The 20,732-nt window shown below is 43.3% G+C and overlaps 1 protein-coding gene across 1 annotated transcript in view; it reads left to right on the top strand.

Annotated features, from left to right (window-relative positions):
• The window catches only part of KDM5B (lysine demethylase 5B), a 59,275-nt gene that overhangs the window by 2,315 nt on the left and 36,228 nt on the right, over positions 1-20,732 (top strand). The window contains exons 2-5 of the mRNA XM_058819216.1: positions 10,182-10,259; positions 11,544-11,666; positions 12,540-12,710; positions 18,497-18,631. Coding sequence (XP_058675199.1) covers positions 10,182-10,259; positions 11,544-11,666; positions 12,540-12,710; positions 18,497-18,631 — 507 coding nt within the window. The remainder of the gene's footprint in view (positions 1-10,181; positions 10,260-11,543; positions 11,667-12,539; positions 12,711-18,496; positions 18,632-20,732) is intronic.

The following is a 20,732-nucleotide window of genomic DNA, read 5'->3' as shown; positions in this document are numbered from 1 at the left end:
GTGCCGGGAAGCAGGTAGGCAGCACCATGAACTGGCAGGATCTGTGCCGAGAGAGGATTGGAAATTTGATGTTGGGCTGGCATTATTTTAGCCTAAACTCTGCTGTATTGTTATCAGCAGATGAATTTGTGTGTCTGTATATGAGTAGCAGTATGGAGTAATGTTGTGTGAGGCTGCTGGTGCCCAGCTGTAGCTTCCCCACTTATTTTTGAACAAGTCCTTGCACCAGAGCTGGCTTTGATGCTCCAGCAGCTGAGCATGCATAGGAGAGCTGCCTGGGCTTGGAAGGACCAGCAGCAGGGCTTTCTCTGGTCCCTTTCTGCTGGCATTACCTGGGAACCAGGTGGGCCCAGAGAAAACCACAACTGCAGTGGCTTCTTGTGTAGCAGCTTTGGAGGACAGTGACCTGTTTAGTGAGGAGATATCGAGGTGGCTGACGTGCAGAAGACAGGATTCTGGGTGATCACTGCATGTTCACAAGATGAAAGAACATCCAGGAATATAACAGGAGGTGCAATTTCTGCATGGCAGTTTCCAGTTGAGTGCTCAAAAGGAGTTTTCTTCCTCTTCATTGCAGTTTGTTCCAGCCATCACCAATGACTGAGTTTTGCTCTCATTTGGGGATTCTAAGATGCTGCAGCGGCTGGTGGAGGGTGCAGCCATAACCAGCTCACTGGCACTGCTCTCTGTGGCTTTTTGTCAGCAGTGTGGGCTGTGAGTAGAGAGTCCCATTGGCAGCAGAGTGCTTGGATGGGGTTGTTCCTGGTAGTTAATGAGCTGCATAAAGTGGAGATTTAAATTTGAGTCTGCTGCAGATCTGCAGGGGAAGGGGCAGCTGGATGCAGGAAAGTGGGTGGGGTACTTGCTTGCAGTCCATCATGTGCCATTTTGGAGTTAAAATTTTCTTCAATTAACCAAAACCATCTTTCATTAGCATTTCTCCATTTAAACAGTATCAGATAGTTTGGAATAAGTTTACTCCAAAACTTGGCATGTCAAGTGATGGACTTATATTCTAGAAACTTGTGATAGCTCTGCAAATCAGTGAGGGCATATAGGGGAGTGAAATGAAGAACTGCTTGAGAATGGAGTTGTTCTTCAAGGTAGGTAGTTAATAGCAATTAATGGAAGCAAACAGTCTCACAAAAGTGAAGCTGAGCTTCAAGAGTTAATGGTAATGTGTGGAGTGGGAGTGGTATCAAATGCTCCAAGCCTTTCTTGAAGATGGGCTCTTCCTTCACTTTGTTGCATCGTTGCTTTGCTGCTGTGAAGAAATAATAAATAATGATTACTTAAGCCTTACTTAACATATAAATGCTTTTCAAAATACTCAGAATTGTACATTGTACTAGAAACATCATCACTTTCCCAAGGCCAAGCATGAAAATTGAGAACATCCAGGCTAAATTTCATTGCTTTAAATAATGTGAATATGGAGAAGTACTGTTAAGGCTTCCAAGTAACTTAAACCAAGCACTTAAAGATCAGAAAGTCTGTATTAGCAGAGCTGGAAATTTGAAGGAATTGACACTGGAGTTATTGAAATTATTGACTGTCAGTTTTCAGTAAATTCTGGAATACTGGTGAACTTGAGAATGGGGAAAATTAATTTCCTTAGTGGTTTCTTTGTGGGTGCAAGAGTTGACTCCCTCTAGCTCCAGAGTGGAAGAATGTCTGGAATAGTCCTGGATAGGAACTTGGAGGGTGATAGTGTGGAATACAATTGTATGGACACTGATGTGGTCAAATTATTTTAATTTTTTTCCATGATTCCATGTATTTGTGTGTTGTTGTTGTCTGAGATCTAGAACTTGTGATCAGTATTCTAATTACAGAAATTACTATTGTGCAAAATTAATACACCAAATCACAAATTATTTCAACTACTAATGGTTGTTTGTAATGAAGGATCCCTTTCTAATGGTGTCTCATAACCTCAAGCCAAGGGTATGTAATTTTTTTTACAGGTCTAGAAGAGCAAAAACTGTGATGGTGAATGGAGTTATGGTGGTGGTTTAGAGGGATCCCAGTTGCCCAATAAACAGTGGATATTATGAAACAGTAATCACTTAAGTAGGACTCAATGAGGAGGTTTACCTTTGGAACAAAGGAGCATAGAGCATCTTAGAGGAGGAAGGAATATAGAAAAATAGCTGTGGATCCCTGTGGGGAGCAGTGTAATGGTGGAATGGGAGCTCTGGAGTTTCTCTGAGAGAAATGGGGGGATTTTACCTCTGTGACAGCACGAGAGTAGAAAATTCTGCATTCAGAATCTCGCACTCATTGGAGGATTTTTAAAAAATTGACAACTGGAGAGGACACAGAGATGCATCAGAAAAGTTCAGCACATGAAATAATGAATTTTGAAATATTCAACCTTAACAGAGCCTGAGTGGTGAAACCTAAAGGCTCAGGGCTTGGGAGAAATGGACCTCCTCCTCCTGGGACATGTTTTGAGGAGCAACATTGATTTAAATGTTGTTTAGACCTCTTAAGGTCTGTTTAGGCTTCTCATTCAGCTGGTTGCTTGATTGATTTTCATTTTTATGGAGAAAAAGAAAACACAAAACAAAAAACCAGTTCAGTTTTGGAGCAGCTTGACTGAAGGTTCTGACAATCTAGTCCTGGAGCCGTAAAAAAAACCCCACTAAAACAGGAATTAATGCAGAGAATTGTGATACTTTGAAACAGGAAGTTGATGGTTATGATCCTTCAGATTTGATAATACACAGAGGCTCAGTCAGTTGATTTTATCAGAAAGAAAACACAGAGATAACTCAATTACAACATGTAAGTGAGCTTCAGTGGGAGAAACCACAGGTGCTGCCATGTCTGTCAGTCCTGCTGAGCAGGGGCCAGGCTCAGGTGGGTCAGCAAACAGGGCATTTCTGACTGAGAGAGGATCAGCTGGAAGGGGACAGTGGAGGGTGGAAAGTGGTAGACCTGCTGCTTTTGGGATCAAGAATGAATGAGGTTTTGGGAGGGGAAGAGATATTTTAGTGCTGAGGTTCCTGTTCCCCTGGTGTCAGTTCATGTGAAGAAAAGTAGATCTGCTACCAAAGGTCGTTAGGAAATGTTGGCTTTAAATGAGGAACTTGTCATATTCATCACAGGGGTTGTGTTGTGGAATCAGGTAAATTCAGAGTAGGTTATTTACTGATCTCTAATTAGCAAGAAAATATGCAAAAGAATAATTATTTTTAGTTAATTATTTATTTTACTAATGGCAGTGGCCATGCACAAGGCTGCTGTGGTCACGATGAGTGGTTTCTGCTCTTCAGAAACACTGAAACATTGGGGTAGGCTTAAAAAACAATGAGAGTTTCCTTTCCTTGCCTCAGTTTTTTTCAGTGAGGGATTTTCAACACACACTCTTCGGCTCATTGAAAATTTAAGGTGAAACAGTTTAGTCCAGAACTTTCCATATGGGGCAAGAATAACATAAACAAAAAATGACAGAAATTCTATCTAACTTAAGATAGCTAATAGCTGAAAATGGAGTTTAAAACTAAACATGGCTCCCTTGCCCAGCAATGAAACAAAAGCTGTCAGTGGATGGAAGCAAACCATGCTGTGTATCCATCAGGATGTGCTTCCTCTCCATCCCAGATGATTGGGTTGGGTCTGAGATGTGCTGGGGATCAATGCTGTGTCCATGTCCAGAGACAAGGCTGAGTGCTTTTAGAAATCAAAAAGAACTTGTGGGATCTTGCAGCCTGCTGCCCTTAGGAGTGCCTGAGTGAAAGGTGTTCCTGGAGCAGGTGCTTTACCTGGACGGTGAATCTGAGCAGCTGGAAGGGGAGGATGTTGTGGAGGGCCAGGGCAGTGGATGGTGGAGCTGCAGGGAATCCCTGGGCAGCTGAGGCTCTGCAGCTGCTTGTGGCTGAGGCTGGTGGAGTTGCCCATAGCTGTTCTGGATGGGTGTGGAATTCAGGTCTTTTCCTAATCTGAGTTACATTGGCAGTGAAATCAAGGTTTGAAAGCTGCCAGTTAGAGCTCTGAAGAGGGTTTGGACTCATTGCAAGGGCTGTAAGGGACAGCCTGAGGAGCAGAGTGCGCTGTCCCTGCTGGTCACACACTCTGGGAATGTACTGGGGATCAGAGCAAAGGTGTGATCTCCACACATGGGTAGTCCTGTGCCTTGAGGGGAGGTGGCTGCAGCTCTTGGGGTCTGGTGCCCTCACACACCCATAGCTGGGTCTGGCCCCAGCCTGATGGATGCTCTGTTTCAGGGTCTTGGTCAGTGCTCTGAGGTGAATCAGGGGTCTGGGATTTGCTGATGGACCCCATCCATCCCCAGCTGTACCTGCAGTGCTGCTGGAACACTGGTGGTGTGTCTGTTCCTTGCATGCAGGTGCCTCCATGGAGAGGAGCCTGGCATCTCCTGTGCGTGAGCCTGGCTGCCTGTTGTGTTTAGAGGTTCAAACCCTGCATGTATTTTCTGTCTCCTCTGCCTTTGGGTCCCAAGGAGCAGCTGGCCCTGACACTTAAGAATCATCTCCAGCTTACCTGAGCCTTTATTTCTGTCCAGGTGTGGAGCTGGCACAGAAGCACTGGGATCTAGGGGGATGATTACCACTGTACACTCATTTTCATTGGCTGTGGTTCTCAGATGGGAAGGAGCTGTGGTTGGGCCTGTTCTCCCTTGCTAGTCTGCAATACATAACAGAGCCCAGTTTTGTCTCAAATAAGAAATACCCTACCAGGCTCCTTTTTGGAGAGTTCTGCACATGAGGTGGGTTAGTGCACCCAGGGTCCCTTACTGGCAAGGAGGAATTCAGGGGGTTTGATGAAAAAATCTGCACCATTTAAAATGGCCAAGGAAGGACTGTTCATCACAAACTGGGTTTGTTGCTGATTGGAGTTTCCAACGGATGTCAGCCTTTAACAGGGTCACAGAGGGATTAGTTCCCGTTAGACAGGAGCTTTGTGGCTGACCCACTGCCGGGTGATAATGGGTTTGTGTGCATTCTGCCATCTGAGCTCCGAGTGTGTTTTTAATGCAGGCATAAAACCAGGAGGCTGAAAGGGACCTCCTGAGTCACTGAGTGTGCTCCTTTCCTCTCCGAGGCAGCAATCATGGAACACCTTTGCCAAGGCAAGATCACGGATATGGGAACAAAGAATGTAGGTCAGGCTCACAGGGTGGGCATCCCAGGAAGGGGGGAGTTGCTGCAGTTTACTGAATGAATGTGTTTCTCTGGCAAGAATTGCTAAGATATTCCTTTGGATCTTACTATGAGTTGCTGTCTAGCAAAATAATGAAAGAGCTGTCTTTTTTTTGTGTCTGACATGGGAGAGACTGCAAGTAAAATGTTACTTGCAGTTTTCAAAAGGTGTTGAAAAAATATAAGAGACTTCAGAAAAAAGCCCAAGGAAAAAAAAAAACCCTTTTATTTGCAGGACTGGAAAGCTGGTTGTGTAAAGAGAAGGAAAAAGGTATTTGTTTATTGAAAAATGTCTTGAAGCATTTCTTCTGGGAGGGATTCAGGAATAGCTGCTTTGGCAGCCAGCAGACGAGGGATTTGGTTATAAAGGACATGAGGATAAGGGAGGAAGAAAAGCTGAAGCCAACCAACTTGTAGAACAGCTTAGCAGGGAGGTTGGTAATTTCTTGTTCACTTGAATTCATAGGGGTGGGGGTGGTTAAATTTTAATTAGTGAGTTTGGGTGAGGTGCAGGTTTGCCAGCTGAAATGCAGTGCTCTGAAGCCTGACATCCCTGGAACTGCTCAGTTGGGAGCTGGAATATGGAAATCACAGAAATAATTCTGCTGACCATTTGTAGTTCACGTTACTATTTGAAATATTAATGTGATCCTTAGAGCGTGCCTTCTGCATGGCTGAATTTGTCCCTCAAGTTTGTAGAAGAGTTTGGAATTTTGAAGTCAATCTCATTTTTGCCTGGATTTGAGGACAGGTTTATAACAATTGCAGGCCAAGGTGGGCACAGGATTTTGTTTGTCCCTTGTAGGGTTATAACAGTCAGGGATGGATAAGAGAACACAATAGAGTAATTCAAATGTAGAGTCCTGGTGGAGTAAGAACTAATTTTTTTAGGAAATTAATGTCTTCTTTATCTCTGTATATACTTAATCTTAATGCTCAGCATGGCTGTTGGAAGACACTTCAGATTGAACTACTTACACTTTTAAAATTCCTATTTTAAAACAGGGGAATCCAAACCAGTTCCTTACTGATTCCCAGGCAGGAGCTTTAGGGAGGAGAGCCTGGAGAGCTGGGGGTGGGGGCTGGTCTCTTCCCCAGCAAAGCTGCTCATGTGGCTCAGCAGCTTGGCAAGTGAATCCTGCACAACAAAGCTCCCTCTCGTGGTGCTGCTGCCTTTCCAAGTGCATAAAGGCATTTCTGTCTCACAGAAATGTCTTTTCATGGGCCTGCAAGCGAGCATCGCATTTGGCTTGCTAACTTTTGCTTCAAAATGTGTCCAAGATTTTTGTTGAGTAAATAATACACTTATTAAAGAAGAGTTGAAAGTATCTTGTTTAGGACTTGAGGAGCTTGCCATACTGTAGAATAGAGAAAGATAGATATTAGCCTTATTTGTTATATCAACCTTGAGTAGTTTGGATGCTCCAAAATAAACTTGTTGTGACTTTAAATGGCTCAGTGACAGTCAGGATGGACTGTCTGCTATACCTGCTGTCAGTTCTCCAGATGGTGAATGGCTGTGGGTCTGCAGCAGTGCCATCTGACAGAGTTTGTGTGCAGTGGGCTGTGCTGTAGTGTGTTTGTAAAGCCAGGAGTGGTTTTATGGTAATCTAATGTGAAATATTATGTATGGTGTTGTTTCCCTCAGCTCTACCTGCACTACTGTGGCCTCACCTCAAGTCCTTGGTGTAGTTTTGAGCACCACAATATAAAAAAGACATTAAACCATTGGAGAGCATCCTAAGGAGGGCCATGACAATGGTGAAGGGTCTGGAGGGGAAGCCTCATGAGGGGCAGCTGAGGGCACTTGGTTTGTTCAGCCTAGAGGGGAGACCTCACTGGGGTCTTCAATGTCCTCATGAGGGGCAGCAGAGGGACAGGCACTGATCTCTTCCCTCTCATGACAAGTGACAGGACTCACAGGAATGGCTGGAGCTGAGCTGGGAGATGTTTAGGTTGGATGTCAGGAAAAGGTTCTTCCCCAGAGGGTGCTGGGGCACTGAACAGACTCCCCAGGAAATGGGCACAGCTCCGAGCCTGTCCGAGTCCAGGAAGTGTTTGGACAACACTCCCAGGCACTGGGTGGGATTGTTGGGGTGTCTGTGCAGGGTCAGGAACTGGATGTGATGATCCTGATAGACTTGGTGGTCCCTTGCAACTCAGCATATTCTATGATACCTGCTTAAAAACCTCAGAAGCTGGAGTCAAATCCTGTGTTGCCTTTCATTAACCGAATTTACCATCACCCAGCAGAAGCTCTTGCAATGACTTTCTCCTTGCTGAAAATTAAACACTTCTAAGGCTGTTAAATGTTTGATTCTGGCTGATGACCCCATCTGCCTGATGGGCTGAAAAGTCACCTTCTGAAAGTGCTGTTGAATAAATGGAGCTCCTAAAACTTGTCTTTGAGAAACAGCTGACGTGCCATCAGGGCGTCTTGGTGTGTGTTGGTCATTCAGTCATTGGTAACTTCAGAGCTGCAGGAGTAGGAAATGCCTGTTGTGGCAGCTTGTGTTGTCTGGAGTCATGTTACTCTTCCAACACAGTAGGTGACTGGTGCTTTGCCAGAGGCAGTGTCTTTGGCCAAACAGGAAAGGCTGTCCCCAAACATGCATCAGTCAGTAATAAATAGACACATGGAGATCATGGAGATAATCAGCTCATTCTGGAGCAGGATGTTTCTGGTGCCAAGCTGTGAACAAGGTGTTTCTGTAAGATCATGCACATAAACTTCCTCATTTGCTTCCATAAGCAGAGGGGACTGGCCTGCTCTGTGCTGTCTGGCTTGGATTGGGTCTGTGTCTGCCCTAGGCACCCTTGGAGCTGGATTTTTTAGTCTGAGCTTGAGCCAGAGCCTGTAGGAGCAGGTAGATCCTGTTCCTCCTGTTGTGCCCAGTGGCATGCAGGCTTTCCTCTGGGCCCTGCCCAGAGCAGCACCTGTCCCAGCAGACATGTGGCCTGACCAGAAGTCTCCTGCGCTGTGCCCTCCCTTCCTTGGCTTCCCTTGCTGTTGCCAATGCAGTAACTGCAGGTGGTGGCCCTGAAGTGCAGCCTAGACTGATGACAGTTTCAGATGCGGTATCATTGCCTACATGAGCTGAATTCTTGCCCCTGTTCCTCTTACTCCTGGTTCTTGTCCCTTGCAGAGCCTTGTTAGAGGGTCTGGTTTGGAGTAATGCAGAGTCCATAAGGGAACAGCCTTGGCTTACTGCTTAGCAAAGCCAGAGGCAGCACAGCCCTCTTGGTTTCATTTACTCTCAGCCTAAGCAAAGCTCCCTACAGTTCTCCCCTGGGCAGTTTCATTCACTCCCCAGTGTCTCAAGGGTCCTGTGTGTCATTGCCACTGTGTCCCCTCCTGGTCTTGGTGCCTGTCTCCTGTCTCCCTGTGTTTGGTACAGAGCCCACTCTGGAGTTGTGACTCATGATGTAACCAGTTGGTTCAGCTTGAGAGTCAGATTTGTCCTGTTGAAGTACAATACTTCAAATCCTGCCCAGTTGTTCCCAGTTGTACTTCTCATCTTACAGCTTGAGGGCTCTAAATGACTCATCAGACAACAGGATATTAGAAAATAATGTCAGTTCTCTTCCTCAGACTTGGTGGTTTCATTGCATTTGGTTTTCTGGCATAAATAGGCAGTCAAAGTAGGGTTAGTGTTATCGAGTTTCTCAAGAACCCGTCTTTGGGCACCAGGCAGTTTTGTGGTTAAAAGTAGGAAAATAATCAAGACAGGTATCCCACTGGTCAAGGATTGAGTATTCTGTGGATAATTTGTCATCCTGACCCCCTACCATTGTCTAATTTCCAATTCAAATGTTAATTCCAATTGGAGTTGTCAAGTTGTGATGTGCTGCAAGTGCCTTGCAGGATCAGAAAACTTCTATTGCCAATTTTGAGTTCTGCATTAATCAATGCAAGCTTGGTAAAATGTATGGATTGGTGGCTCTCTTTGCTCTTCAGCTTCTCCACACTCTTGGTGAATCTTGCTCCTTGTTTGTTTGTAAGATAATTGCTTTGGAAATAATGTATGATTGGTTTCAACTCCAATTTTCATGTTGTCTGTGAATCTAAAATAAAAAAATACTGTGTTTATGATGCTGGTCTTACTTCAGTTGCCTCAGTCACCCAATGCTGAAGAAAGGTTTTTGTTTTCCTGAAGCAAAGCTCCATTGCCAGTAGCTCACTTGTGCATTATCTTCATTCTGTAATTAGTGATAATAAGATACCTTTATATGTAATAAATTCCTGTCAAGTTTAAATCAAATCTAATTTAGTTTTGTGAAGTTGTGTATTGGCAAACCAAGAGTGTGCAGTAGTTGTCAGAGATCTAAAAGATAAAACAGCTTTATAGTTGTGTTTATAAATAACACTTCAGTTGCAGTAATAGTAATAACAATAGTAATAACAATCTTTTTTAAAATTGGTCATATTCCAGCTCTTCCTGAATGTTTGCAGCCAAGGAAATTGTCAAGCATTGGCACAGGTTGTTTGCCCAGAGCAGTGGTGGAGTCACCATCCCTGGAAGTGTTGGAAAGATGTGTGGATGTGGCACTTGGGGACATGGGTGAGGGGTGATCGTGGTAGTGGTGCTGGGTTAAAAGCTGGACCCAATGATCTTAAAGGGCTTTTCCAGCCTTAAAGATTCCATGGTTCTGTGGAGGCTTACAACACAGGACAGGTCTTCAGTTCCAAAATGTAACTGATTTTGTGGTTCCATTATCTGGTTTTGAGGCACAGTGGTGTGTTCTGAGGGGCAGACAATGGCACTCGCTCCAGGTATCTCACCTTGCTGCTGACTTGTTCCTGGTGAGGGGATTTGGGTGTCAGCACAGCCCTGGCTCCCTGACAGGTTGGGCTGTGACTGCTGAGCCCCCTCTGCACCAAGTTCTGGTGGGGCTGAGGAGGCTCTGGAGGCCACGGGGGCCTCTTCATGCTTTGGGCTCCCCTGGCTTTTGACTGTCGCAGAAACTCCTTTCCTTTTCTTGCTCTTTTGATGGAACCCTTCTGTTTTCCAGGACTGGCAGCCTCCATTCGCGTGCGATGTGGACAAGCTTCACTTCACACCAAGGATCCAGAGGCTCAATGAACTGGAGGTAAACTGGAAAGCTGGGCAGTACTTCTGCTCCCAAATGTGTCTGTGTGTTTTTGGGAGGTGATGTTTGCCAGAGTTGGCCATGAGCTGACAGCACTTTGGACCACAAACAGCAATTTTTAATTAGCATGGAAATTCATCTGTTTGAGAACCTGGTTAGAAACATTCCAGGCATAAAAGTAATGTTAATGCTCATTAAAGGAACATAATTTAGGTCTTTTTCACACAGGTGCTTCAGAGTAGTTAAACTGTCCAGGGCCATAGATCTGTGTCTGTATTTTGTACTCATACAGCATCTTTCAAAAGGAAAAGAGATGAAACACTTGGAGTGCTTTAAAAATAGCCAGCCTTTTGGAAGAAACAATTGCAAAATCTGGATTCAGTTTGTGGAAATTTGCTGTTCACAAGCACTTTCATTCACTGCTTCAATGAATTGACACTAAAGGGGAGTGTGAGGAGTTCTGGTTGGCTCAGTGCTGGTACCATTTGGGATAATGGTGACTCTATGCCTGATTATTCTCCTGATTCTTAGTTTTTAAAGCCCTGAAGTGGCTGTGTGAAGTGCTGGGGAGGGGCTCAGCTGCTGGCTTGGAATGCTAAGGGGGTGATTTGTGTGACCACAAGCTGTTCAGAGCTCCCTGGAGTTTGCAGACAAGCTAAACTGTACAGATATGGCTAGTTTTTACCTTAAATTAGAGAATGTGCTGAAAATAAAATATGTCAAAATTTAAGTTACTGCTCTTACATAGCAGCAGTGCAGTGATCTAACTGTGGTAATTGCTGTGCAACCAGCCAGACTTTCCCTGCCCTGACCCATTTGTATCTTTAAAAGTGAAACAAATGCAGTTGTGAGTGAGAAGGGATAATAGAAAAAAACTTCAAAAATTAAAAATACCCCAAACCTGATTCATTTTTTACTTATTGCAAATCAACCAAATAGTAATAAACTATTGCAATTATTAATGTAGTAAATGCAATAAATCCTGACAATGCAGCTGGTTTAGGGAGCCTTTAGCAGTAATAACTGACTGTTTGGCTGTTCTCCCAAAGTACTTTTCTCAGTGCAGTAAAAGGTAACAAAAGGTGACTCAAGGAAAGATACAAATGCCATCAATGGTATCTGCATGGAATTTATTTTTCTTCAAATAATGAGAGGGAAAAATGCAAAATGACTCTTGCAGAGGGCAAAGCTGGACAAGCAGCTTCAGCTGCAGTGCTGTAAACCTTATACAAAACCTACATTGCTTTTAGCATGCAGTTCACTTGTTTGGTTGGTTGCTTTCAGGCTCAAACTCGTGTAAAGCTGAATTTTCTGGACCAGATTGCAAAGTTTTGGGAGCTTCAAGGATGCACACTGAAAATTCCACATGTGGAGAGGAAGATCTTGGATTTATTTCAGCTTAACAGAGTAAGACCATTATGGAAAAACTATCCTGAAGAGCTGCTGTGTTACCTCAGTTCCTGGGGGGGTCTCACAGTGGGTCAGGGGAGGTTTTGGAGTATATCTAAGCTGAAAAAGTATTGCTTTGTTTAAGCTAACATAGCTAATGGGACAGTAAGAGTAAGAATACATTATCAGGGAAACACTGTAAGTAACACATTAACATGGAAGTTTTCCTGTGGGCTAGGAGATCACCTTTAATTTACAGCTCTTCATTAAAACTGAGCTTAGGTATACTGGTCAAGAATTATCTTAGGCTTAATTGGAGAAAGTTCCTGAACAATGACAAAAGTGAGAGGAAAAAAAATTAATTAGAAATATGGAAGAAAAAAAAATCAAATTACTTTTAGGATGAAATTCATTAAACTTGTGGAGAGGTTCACGTATACTGATAGTAAGAGATGGGACTCTCCAATAGGATACATTCTTTCTCCTTTTTTAATGTTTAGGGCAGTTTTTATTGGGAAATTTTGAGTTTAGTTTATAGCACTTGTTCCAATGAAAAGAACTGAGTGTCCTGTGCTAGAAAGTTGTGTTGGGATACAAAGTGACAAATTGCAGCCAAATAAATTCTCAGAGTAGCCTGAGTGCACATGGAACACAGCTGCTGACTTCTTTGTAAATTCAACAGGTTTGTAATTCCTGAATTACAGTAATATATTACAGGTTATATGTTACATATTCCAGCTATTGCCTTAAAACAACTTCAATGTCAAGTGTGGTTTTTTAAATCTATATATTTGTTGTTTAAAATGTCCATTGGAATGTTGTCCTGCCTTTTTCTTTGAACACTGGTAGTTTTACCATTAAATATGTGACTATTTTATTTTCACTTTTTAGCTAGTTGCAGAACAAGGAGGATTTGATGTGGTTTGCAAGGAGAGAAAATGGACCAAAATAGCCACGAGGATGGGCTTTGCTCCTGGCAAAGCCGTGGGCTCGCACATCCGCGCGCATTACGAGCGAATTCTCTACCCCTACAACTTGTTCCAGTCAGGGGCGAGTCTCTTGGTAAGCTCTGCTGAAACCAACTGCTCAGTTCATGTAGCAGCCACTCTGGGAGGGTTCTCTTGGTTTCTGGAATGTTTGTGAAGCTGCATTTTGTGCCTGGTGTCATGCAGGGGACCAGATGCTGTGCTCAGCAGTTCAGGAAGCCACAGGCAAACTTTTCATTAGAAGTGACGTTTTTAGCATTAGTCCTCCCAGGTAGCCTCTGACTCCTGTTTCCAGCAGTATCTGTTGGTATTCTGTCTTTAAGTTTACCAAAACCTCATGATAAGGGATGTTCCTGTAATGATTTCTGTAAGGCCAAGTACTGCTGCATCCATGGAGCATTCCAGATCCATCTCTCTTGCCACAACTTGTGGGCCTGAGTGGGCACATGCCTAGAGTGACTCAGGGACTGTGCCAAGCCATGGCAAGGTTGTGGCACGTTCACTAAGGGGGAAAAGTTGCAGAAGGCTTCCTGGCTGCTGTAGTGATGCTAACAGCGTGACCTGGGATATTTTTCAAGCTTAAATCTTCATCCTTCCTAGTCATCAATCTTTGATTTGGCCATTAAACCATAATTCAGGGTTGATTGAGAGTGGAGGCCACATAATCTCTAATGAGGAATAGGTCTGATCTTTTAGAGCAGCAGTCATTTATTTGGAAAACCAAAATTGGTTGCAGTTGCCAACATCCGTTTTTATTTCTTTGAAATGCTCTTTCCGTGATGATCTTTCAAAGACAGGAGTGCTGACCTTTTTTAAGCAATAAATGCCCTAATCCTGTTACAAGCAATATCTCTGTGTACAGAAATCAACACAGGCCTTTACACAAAGCTACCAAAATGAGGAAGGGATTTCATGTAACTCCAGAGAGGTTAGAATTAGACTTTTTCTGTAGGTAGTGACAATTACTTCTCAGTGAAGAACAGCTAAATTCTGCTGGCTCTTCAGAAAAAGGGGTCTTTTGCAAACAGGATAAGAACAAAATAGAGTTGAAGATGAAAATCTTCATGCTAAGGAAAGTGCTGGATCAAAAATTATTTGGCTTCCCTCAAACATTCATGTTAAGTAATGGAAAGCAGCATAATTTTCTAAAGGCATTAATTGAAAACTTGGCATTTATATTAGGTCTGAAAACTGAGATTTCTTTTTGGGTTTTTATTGAGCCTGTGTGTTTGTTACACCTTTCTTTGCTGCCATATTTTTGAGGTGCCATTGCACAGGGAAAGATCTCATTTAAATTGTAAAACAGTGAATATGGTACCATAGTATCCTGGGAATAGAAATTTCCTGAGAGTGTCTGTCACACAGTTAACACTCACTTCATGGTTTGCTCAGTGTTTAACTCTTTTAGAAGAGGCTTTTCTTCTTTAGGTGAGGATGTGCTTCATTTCAAATGACTTTTCAAGCTCTGCCTTGCAATGAGCACTTGACATCTGTCCAAACCCGTGTGGAGGCAGTTCTAGACAAGTGATGCATGGAAGGTTAACTTATTTTTTAGCTCCTCCCCTCCCCAGGCAGTTAAAATATTCCCCTCCTATATGTGGCAGACACAGATTTTTTTAATGACCTGAGAGAATTTTCACAGAAATAAGCTGAGTTTAGCTCACTTTTCCCTCTAATTTGATTTTTTTTTCCTGACAGTGTTGTCTTTCAAGTGAGTTTGTTTTACAATACGTTTTTTGAGTATCATGTCAAATGAGATTCTTTTTGGCTTCCTTTCACATGTTTTTATTAAGTGGTGCTTACCCAGATGCTTCTTGTGTAGGTGTTTGTTACTGTGTGTCTGTTCAGTGGTAATGTAAGCACCTGAGCTGTGTTTTTGGAGAAGCTGTGGCTGTTCAATGTGACAGCTGTCAGTTGGAGATGTGCTTCCTCCTTTAACAGCCTGTTGAGAGAAGCTCTTCATGCAGCTCTGGTGCTCATCCAGACAAGATTACTGCTTGTATTCACTGAGTCTTTTGATTTTTTTTTTTTCTTTATTTGGTAATACTTGAAATAGTCATTGCTTTCTTTCCTGCAAAAGCCAAAAATATGAAATTATGTAGTTTCCACTAATGACTATGCCATAACTTTAATCTCCTCTAGATCTGTGTATAGCATTATCTGTTTGTGTGGTTTCAATACATGTTAAAGTGGCTTCAGGAGTTATTTTGACAGATATTCCAGCTGGAGATATTTCTATCTACATGCTGAAATAATGAAACTCTCTGGAGCTGTTCAGAGGGGAATAGACTGGAATAGCATGTTTTCATTAAAGCTCATGTTCAGTCCAACAGCAAAAATTCCTTAAACCAGCCAGTTTGTAATACCCAAAGCAGCTCTCCACAGGGGGTATTTGTTTTCCTCTTTATTTTGAAATTGGACTAGACAGGCCTTGGGTGTCTCCAGAGTAGTTGCAGTGAACCTGTTGGTACTGGCTCCTGCCACCTGTACCTCTCATTCCCAGCTGTAGTAACTGAGTGGCATCCCAGGGAGTCACACTGAATGCCTAGAGGGACAAGTGTCCCCTGCATGAACTGAGGTGTCCAGGATCTTCTGTCAGTGCACCTTCTGTGGTGCATTGCCCAGATAGTTCAGGATTTAAAGTGCAGCTACATTTTGGGGCCCTCAAGGTGGTCTTACTTCTGTTTTTCAGTGAATCCAGTTGACTCAGTAGTTGTGCATCTGGTCTCTTTTCCAAACTAAGGCTTTAGTGAGCTTCATACTTCCAAAGATTTATATGTGTGTGCCCCTGATAGAGATATTTCGGTGTAAGACATTTTGTCACTATAGGATACAAAGTAAAACAACACGGACACACAACTATCCAAGTTATAAAAGAGGGAAGTTTAATTTCTGACTCTAACATTTATAGATCTCTAAAAGTGACAATAGATTAGAGGATGACAGTGCTACCTCTCCAATGACACTGAACAAACAGTTTATTAAATTTCTTCTCCTCCATAAAAAATTACAAAGCAATAAGTTATTTACATAAAGTGTGTGAGAAAGTTTGTTACAAGATTATAAACATTAAAAAGCTTAGAAAAACTTAAAAAAACCCAAAACAACAGACATTTCTCTGGCATCTTCATTGTTCCTGGAGAGCAATGAGCACCTCTGGAGCTTGGTGGGGTTTACCCTCCATGGATGTGTCACAGAGGTAAACCAGTTGTGTCCTACAAGTACAGGGAGCCTGACTGACTTAATTACTACTGATAAATGTCTGAACCTAGAGGACATTAATTGTATCCCTCTCCCCCCCAATCTTTTGACTTCCTGAAGGCCTTGTGACCATTCCTGCACTGTCCTTTGTCTGCTAAAGGAGCTGCTGCTTTGTGGCTTCAGCTGAGGGGTTTTCACTTGCTCCCTGTCACTGCTGAGGGTTCAAGGTTCGTGTGTGCAACCATCTTGTTGGAATCTAAGGAGATCATGGTCAGAGTGTGTGGGATGAGCTTCTGGGGAATGGTTGATGGAAGCACAACCTCACCAAAGCCTGGTTGGGACAAGGAAAGGACTGCAGAGATGGCAGCTATGTCCTTGGTTGGAGCCAGTTGATTGTCAGTGTAGGGGTAAAGGAGGGACAGAGGAGTTCTCATCCTTAGAATTTAACAATTCCAGGTGTTCTCTTGGTCCAGCTGGTACTGTGATTAACAGCCATTCCTTACCACTGCCTTTGCCTCGGGTTAGAGAGGCACTGGGAAGTGTTTGTGCTTAAATAGGTGGTGAAAGATCATTATTTAGGAAATGTCTTGTGCTGTTTTTCAAGGAACAGTGAATGCTCTTTTTCTTTTTTTTTTTTTTGTGGGGTTTGGGGGTTTTTTTTGTTTGTTTGGGATTTTTTTATTTTTTCAAGGTATTGTGGGTGGGGTTTTTGTTGGCTTTTTGGGGTTTTTTTTTGTTATTGCTGGGGTTTGGGTTTTTTTTAGTTTGGATTTTTGGGGGATGTTTTGGGTTTTTGGGCTTTTTTGTTTTTGTTTGTGTGTGGTTTTGTTTGGTTGGTTTTGTTTTAGTTTTTTTTTGTTTTGGGTTTGTTTGGGCACTGCACTGAAGTGAGGCACAATCTGTTGGTTTTCAAGGTTTTCTTACACTTTTGTTTAGGAAAAGCTGTTTGCCTGCCTTCTAGATCTTTGTTTTCAAGGACCATATGTCCTCTATTATCAGAAGCAGTAGAAACTCTTTTTTTCTGATAATTTTGGTTTTCACATGAGGAACTGAATGATTCAAGGACCCAGATTTTATAGACGTTATTTTCTCTTCTCTCATTTTCAACCTTTTCCTACCCATTTGCTCTTTCTGCTTGTCCATTTTCTGTTCTGAGAAATTGGGGTTTTTTTGCTATCTTCCACTGATATTGATGTCACATCATCTTCTTTCATCTTTGGTAGATGCCTCATCCATGCAAGCATTTAAGGCCGGGTTGGATGGGTCTCAGCCTTTTCTAGTGAAAGTGTCCCTGCCCATGGGACAAGGTGATCTTTAGGGTCCCTTCCAACCTAAACCCTCTGCAATCCTGTGGTTTTGGTTCCAGTGGGAGCTTTAAGGCTCTTGTGGAGAGGCAGCTGCAGTGCTCTGGGGCTCCAGACCCAACCTTTGAGCATCAGCCAGGACTCACTGGTTGTGTGCACGAGCTCCAAAGCTGAGTGGCACTGTGCATTTAATGCTGAAGTTAAGTCAGCCATTTGCTTTCAGAATATAAATCTAGAGTTTACAAAGTCTAATACTGGAGGCAGTCTGAAACAAGCAGCAGCTCTGCAGGTTTCTTTGGTCACAGGCTGTCTGTGGGTGATGGTTAATGACACCCTGCCACCCTTGACTGATACTCCTTTTTTGTTAAATACTTAGTTTTTTAGCATAGACTTCGCTTCTAAAATAACACTTTTTCCTCCTTTTCCCTCCCCCCTCCTGGCTGTAATTTGTTTCTGAAAGTCTGTTTTCTGTGCTGTCTATAGGGCATCATCATCCTCACACCACTGCAGTGGTCTCTCTGTGCTTTACTGCTCTCTCTTGCTGAGAAAATGCTTGTGATGGGAATAGACTAACAGAACTGGGGAAGTGTAGATCCAGCAATATCATGAATTACTTCCTGGCAACATGAGATTTTTCTGTCTGTAGGATTTGTTGTTTACTCATTAAAAACTGTTACATTTTGTCTGCAGTTACTGAGTGTTGTGTGGCTTGACAAATGGGGAATTGTCACTAATTATTCTGTTTCTTGCCAGAGGTATGCACAGTTTTCAGCAATTAAGTGTGTTCATTCAGCAGCTTGAAAGAACTAAAACTGTTCTTGAATATTTTCCCTTCTGCCCTTAATTTAAGCAGCAGTTGTCCTCTCCAAAACATGGAAAGAGGGGAGCTCCTGCAATGTGCATAGTACAGAGCTGTATTTCAGTTAGGACAGGGATGTTTGATAGGTTGTAATTTACTTTTATATTGCTCTGTATGTTGGCATGACAGCCACTCAACCTTAGGACACTTCAGCAGTTGCAGAGTGCTGGTGACCCAGTCTGCAAAGCCCCATCTCCCAGAAGAGTTGGGCTTGGTATTCCACACAGAAATGTTTGGTGCTCATTAACACTTAAAGGATGACTTCAGCTTTATTTAAGATCCATTATTATGGCTATTGCAGCCCTTAAACTGATGAGAAAAAGTGATGTTGTGCCTTGTTCAGATAAGTAATGTTCCATTGTCATACATGCTGTTTATTAATCCAGCACAGGAATTATTAGGGCCCTGTCTATGTTCTTTCCATGAGCCAGGAAATTGTTCTACACTGTTTGTATTGCAAGGAGAGGCAGAAACAAAGTAATCAAATTGTCTCTTTAGTGCTTGCAGAAGCCAGATCTGAGCAGTGACACGAAGGACAAGGAGTACAAGCCCCACGACATCCCACAGCGACAGTCGGTGCCACCCTCGGAGAGCTGCCCGCCCGCCCGGCGCGCCAAGCGCCTGACCCCCGAGGTGAGCTGGGGCAGAGGGACCCTGTGTGAGTGTGTGTGTGCCTAGGAACAGGTGAGCTGGGACAGAGGGACCCTGTGTGAGTGTGTGTGTGCCTAGGAACAGGTGAGCTGGGGCAGAGGGACCCTGTGTGAGTGTGAGTGTGTGTGTGCCTAGGAACAGGTGAGCTGGGACAGAGGGACCCTGAGCAGGACTGTGTGTGTGTGTCTGTGTGTGTGTCTGTGAGCTGGGACAGAGGGACCCTGAGCAGGGCACTCTGTGTGTGTGTGTGTGTGAGTGTGTGTGTGTGTGCCTAGGAACAGGTGAACTGGGGCAGAGGGACCCTGAGCAGGGCAGTGTGTGTGTGTGCCTAGGAACAGGTGAGCTGGGGACTGAGGGCACTGTGTGTGTGTGTGTGTGTGAGCTGGGGCAGAAGGACCCTGAGCAGGGCACTGTGTGTGTGTGTGTTTGTGTCTAGGAACAGCTGCTTCACTGTGTCAGGGCTACCTAAACGTTCAGAAATGGTGAGAAACAACTGCTCACTTTGAAAGTTTAAAAAGGTTTATTAAACCTTAACAAAAATACAACATAAGAAAAAAGTCGCAGTGCTGCAAACTGCCCCTCGTGAGTACCACGTGGCCGGTTCATCTTCAAGATGGATGCTCAGGCTTTTATACCCCTGGGGGTTGCATCAGCCAGCCCTGGCCCCTCTCAGAGTTTGTCAGTCAGCTCTTTGCCATTTATCAGTGCAGACTGCTTTCTTGTAACTGGATTGGGGGTCAGGTGTTGCCATGCTGCACCCCCTAAGCACCAAGCTTTTCCATTCCCAACTGCCCCAGGTAAGGGACACCTGTGCAGCTTCTTTGTACCTGTCCTAGATAATCTAGGCTGTCTGATGGCAGCAATACAGGGGGAGAAAGGGAACTATGGGGAGAACAGAGGACATGTAAATTACAATAACATAACTATACATCACTAAAGCTTTTCTTAATAGTCACACAATAATCATCCCTTAATTGTGAGAGCCAATCATCTCATTTTCCATCTATAACAGAAATCGTAAATAATGGGTAAGAATTGTCTGGTACTTTACCCAGTGTATAACTGAGGTTTGGTGTTCTGGGAGGCTCTGCTGTGGGGACTGTTGGTAAGGCTGTACAGTAGGGTTATGCTTTCAGCATGATATAGATACTGTGGGGCTCTTAGATTAAAGTACAGGTGACAAATCCTGGAAGTGAAGCAGCTTTGATCTGTTGTTCCTTCTCCTTGTTCTCCAAATGTACCAGGAGGTTTCTGTACATATCTCATGAGTTGAAGCCAGCTATTAGAGTGGGGAAGATTTTGGTTATAACATCAGCATTGTTATAATTCATTTTTCACTCATGAGTTCTATAAATTTGTGTTAATTTACCCTTGCAATATAAGGAAAAAATGCATACCATGAAGTCAGTGTGGTTTTCTATGATCTTACACATCTCTGAGAAGCAGTGTTTGTTTGGATAAGCATGAAATGTATTGGTTATATCTCAGTATCTTCTGTGAAGACATATTTTAGGAGATCATGTGTCTCCTTTGTTGCTGGAAAACAGCAATACTTTGGCTCCAGCCTTTCCAGCCTGATGGTCCTATCTCCAGAGAGTTCCTATTTCTTTTGTTTGAGCAGATGAAGAGTAGGGGAGGATATTCCCAGGAGAGGGTCTGATTAGTGGTGACATCATGAGTTAGGAAGGTCACAGTTTGTTTCAGACTCTTATTAACTCCCATTGTTCTGGTCTTGGTCTTTATTAGTGCTAATAGCACAGCATAGCTGTTGCAAATTCTGCCTGTAATTATGCTTGGTTAATGAGATACAATTAAGGGTTTCTAAAGCTTTTCCACTCAAATACCTGGTTACAAGTGGATTTATAATTCTGAGCAGACTTGAGTAGTTTGGGCTGAAACTTTCCATTTGAAGTATCTGCCTGTGGTTGAAGGATTCTTGTTCTCATGGATCCCTTAGGAATTGACAGCAGGACAAATATACACTAAAATTCCAGCTGTTTCTCTGGCAGTGGTCTCAGATGGCACTGACAGAGCACATTTTTGTCATTTTGTGGGAAACCAACTACACATCCTAAGCCAACAG

The sequence above is a fragment of the Ammospiza caudacuta genome, chromosome 24 (genome assembly GCF_027887145.1).
Source record: "Ammospiza caudacuta isolate bAmmCau1 chromosome 24, bAmmCau1.pri, whole genome shotgun sequence".
NCBI classification, from domain to species: Eukaryota; Metazoa; Chordata; class Aves; order Passeriformes; family Passerellidae; genus Ammospiza; species Ammospiza caudacuta.
Note: the sequence above shows the minus strand (reverse complement) of the source record. Positions and strands in the feature narration are given on the sequence as shown.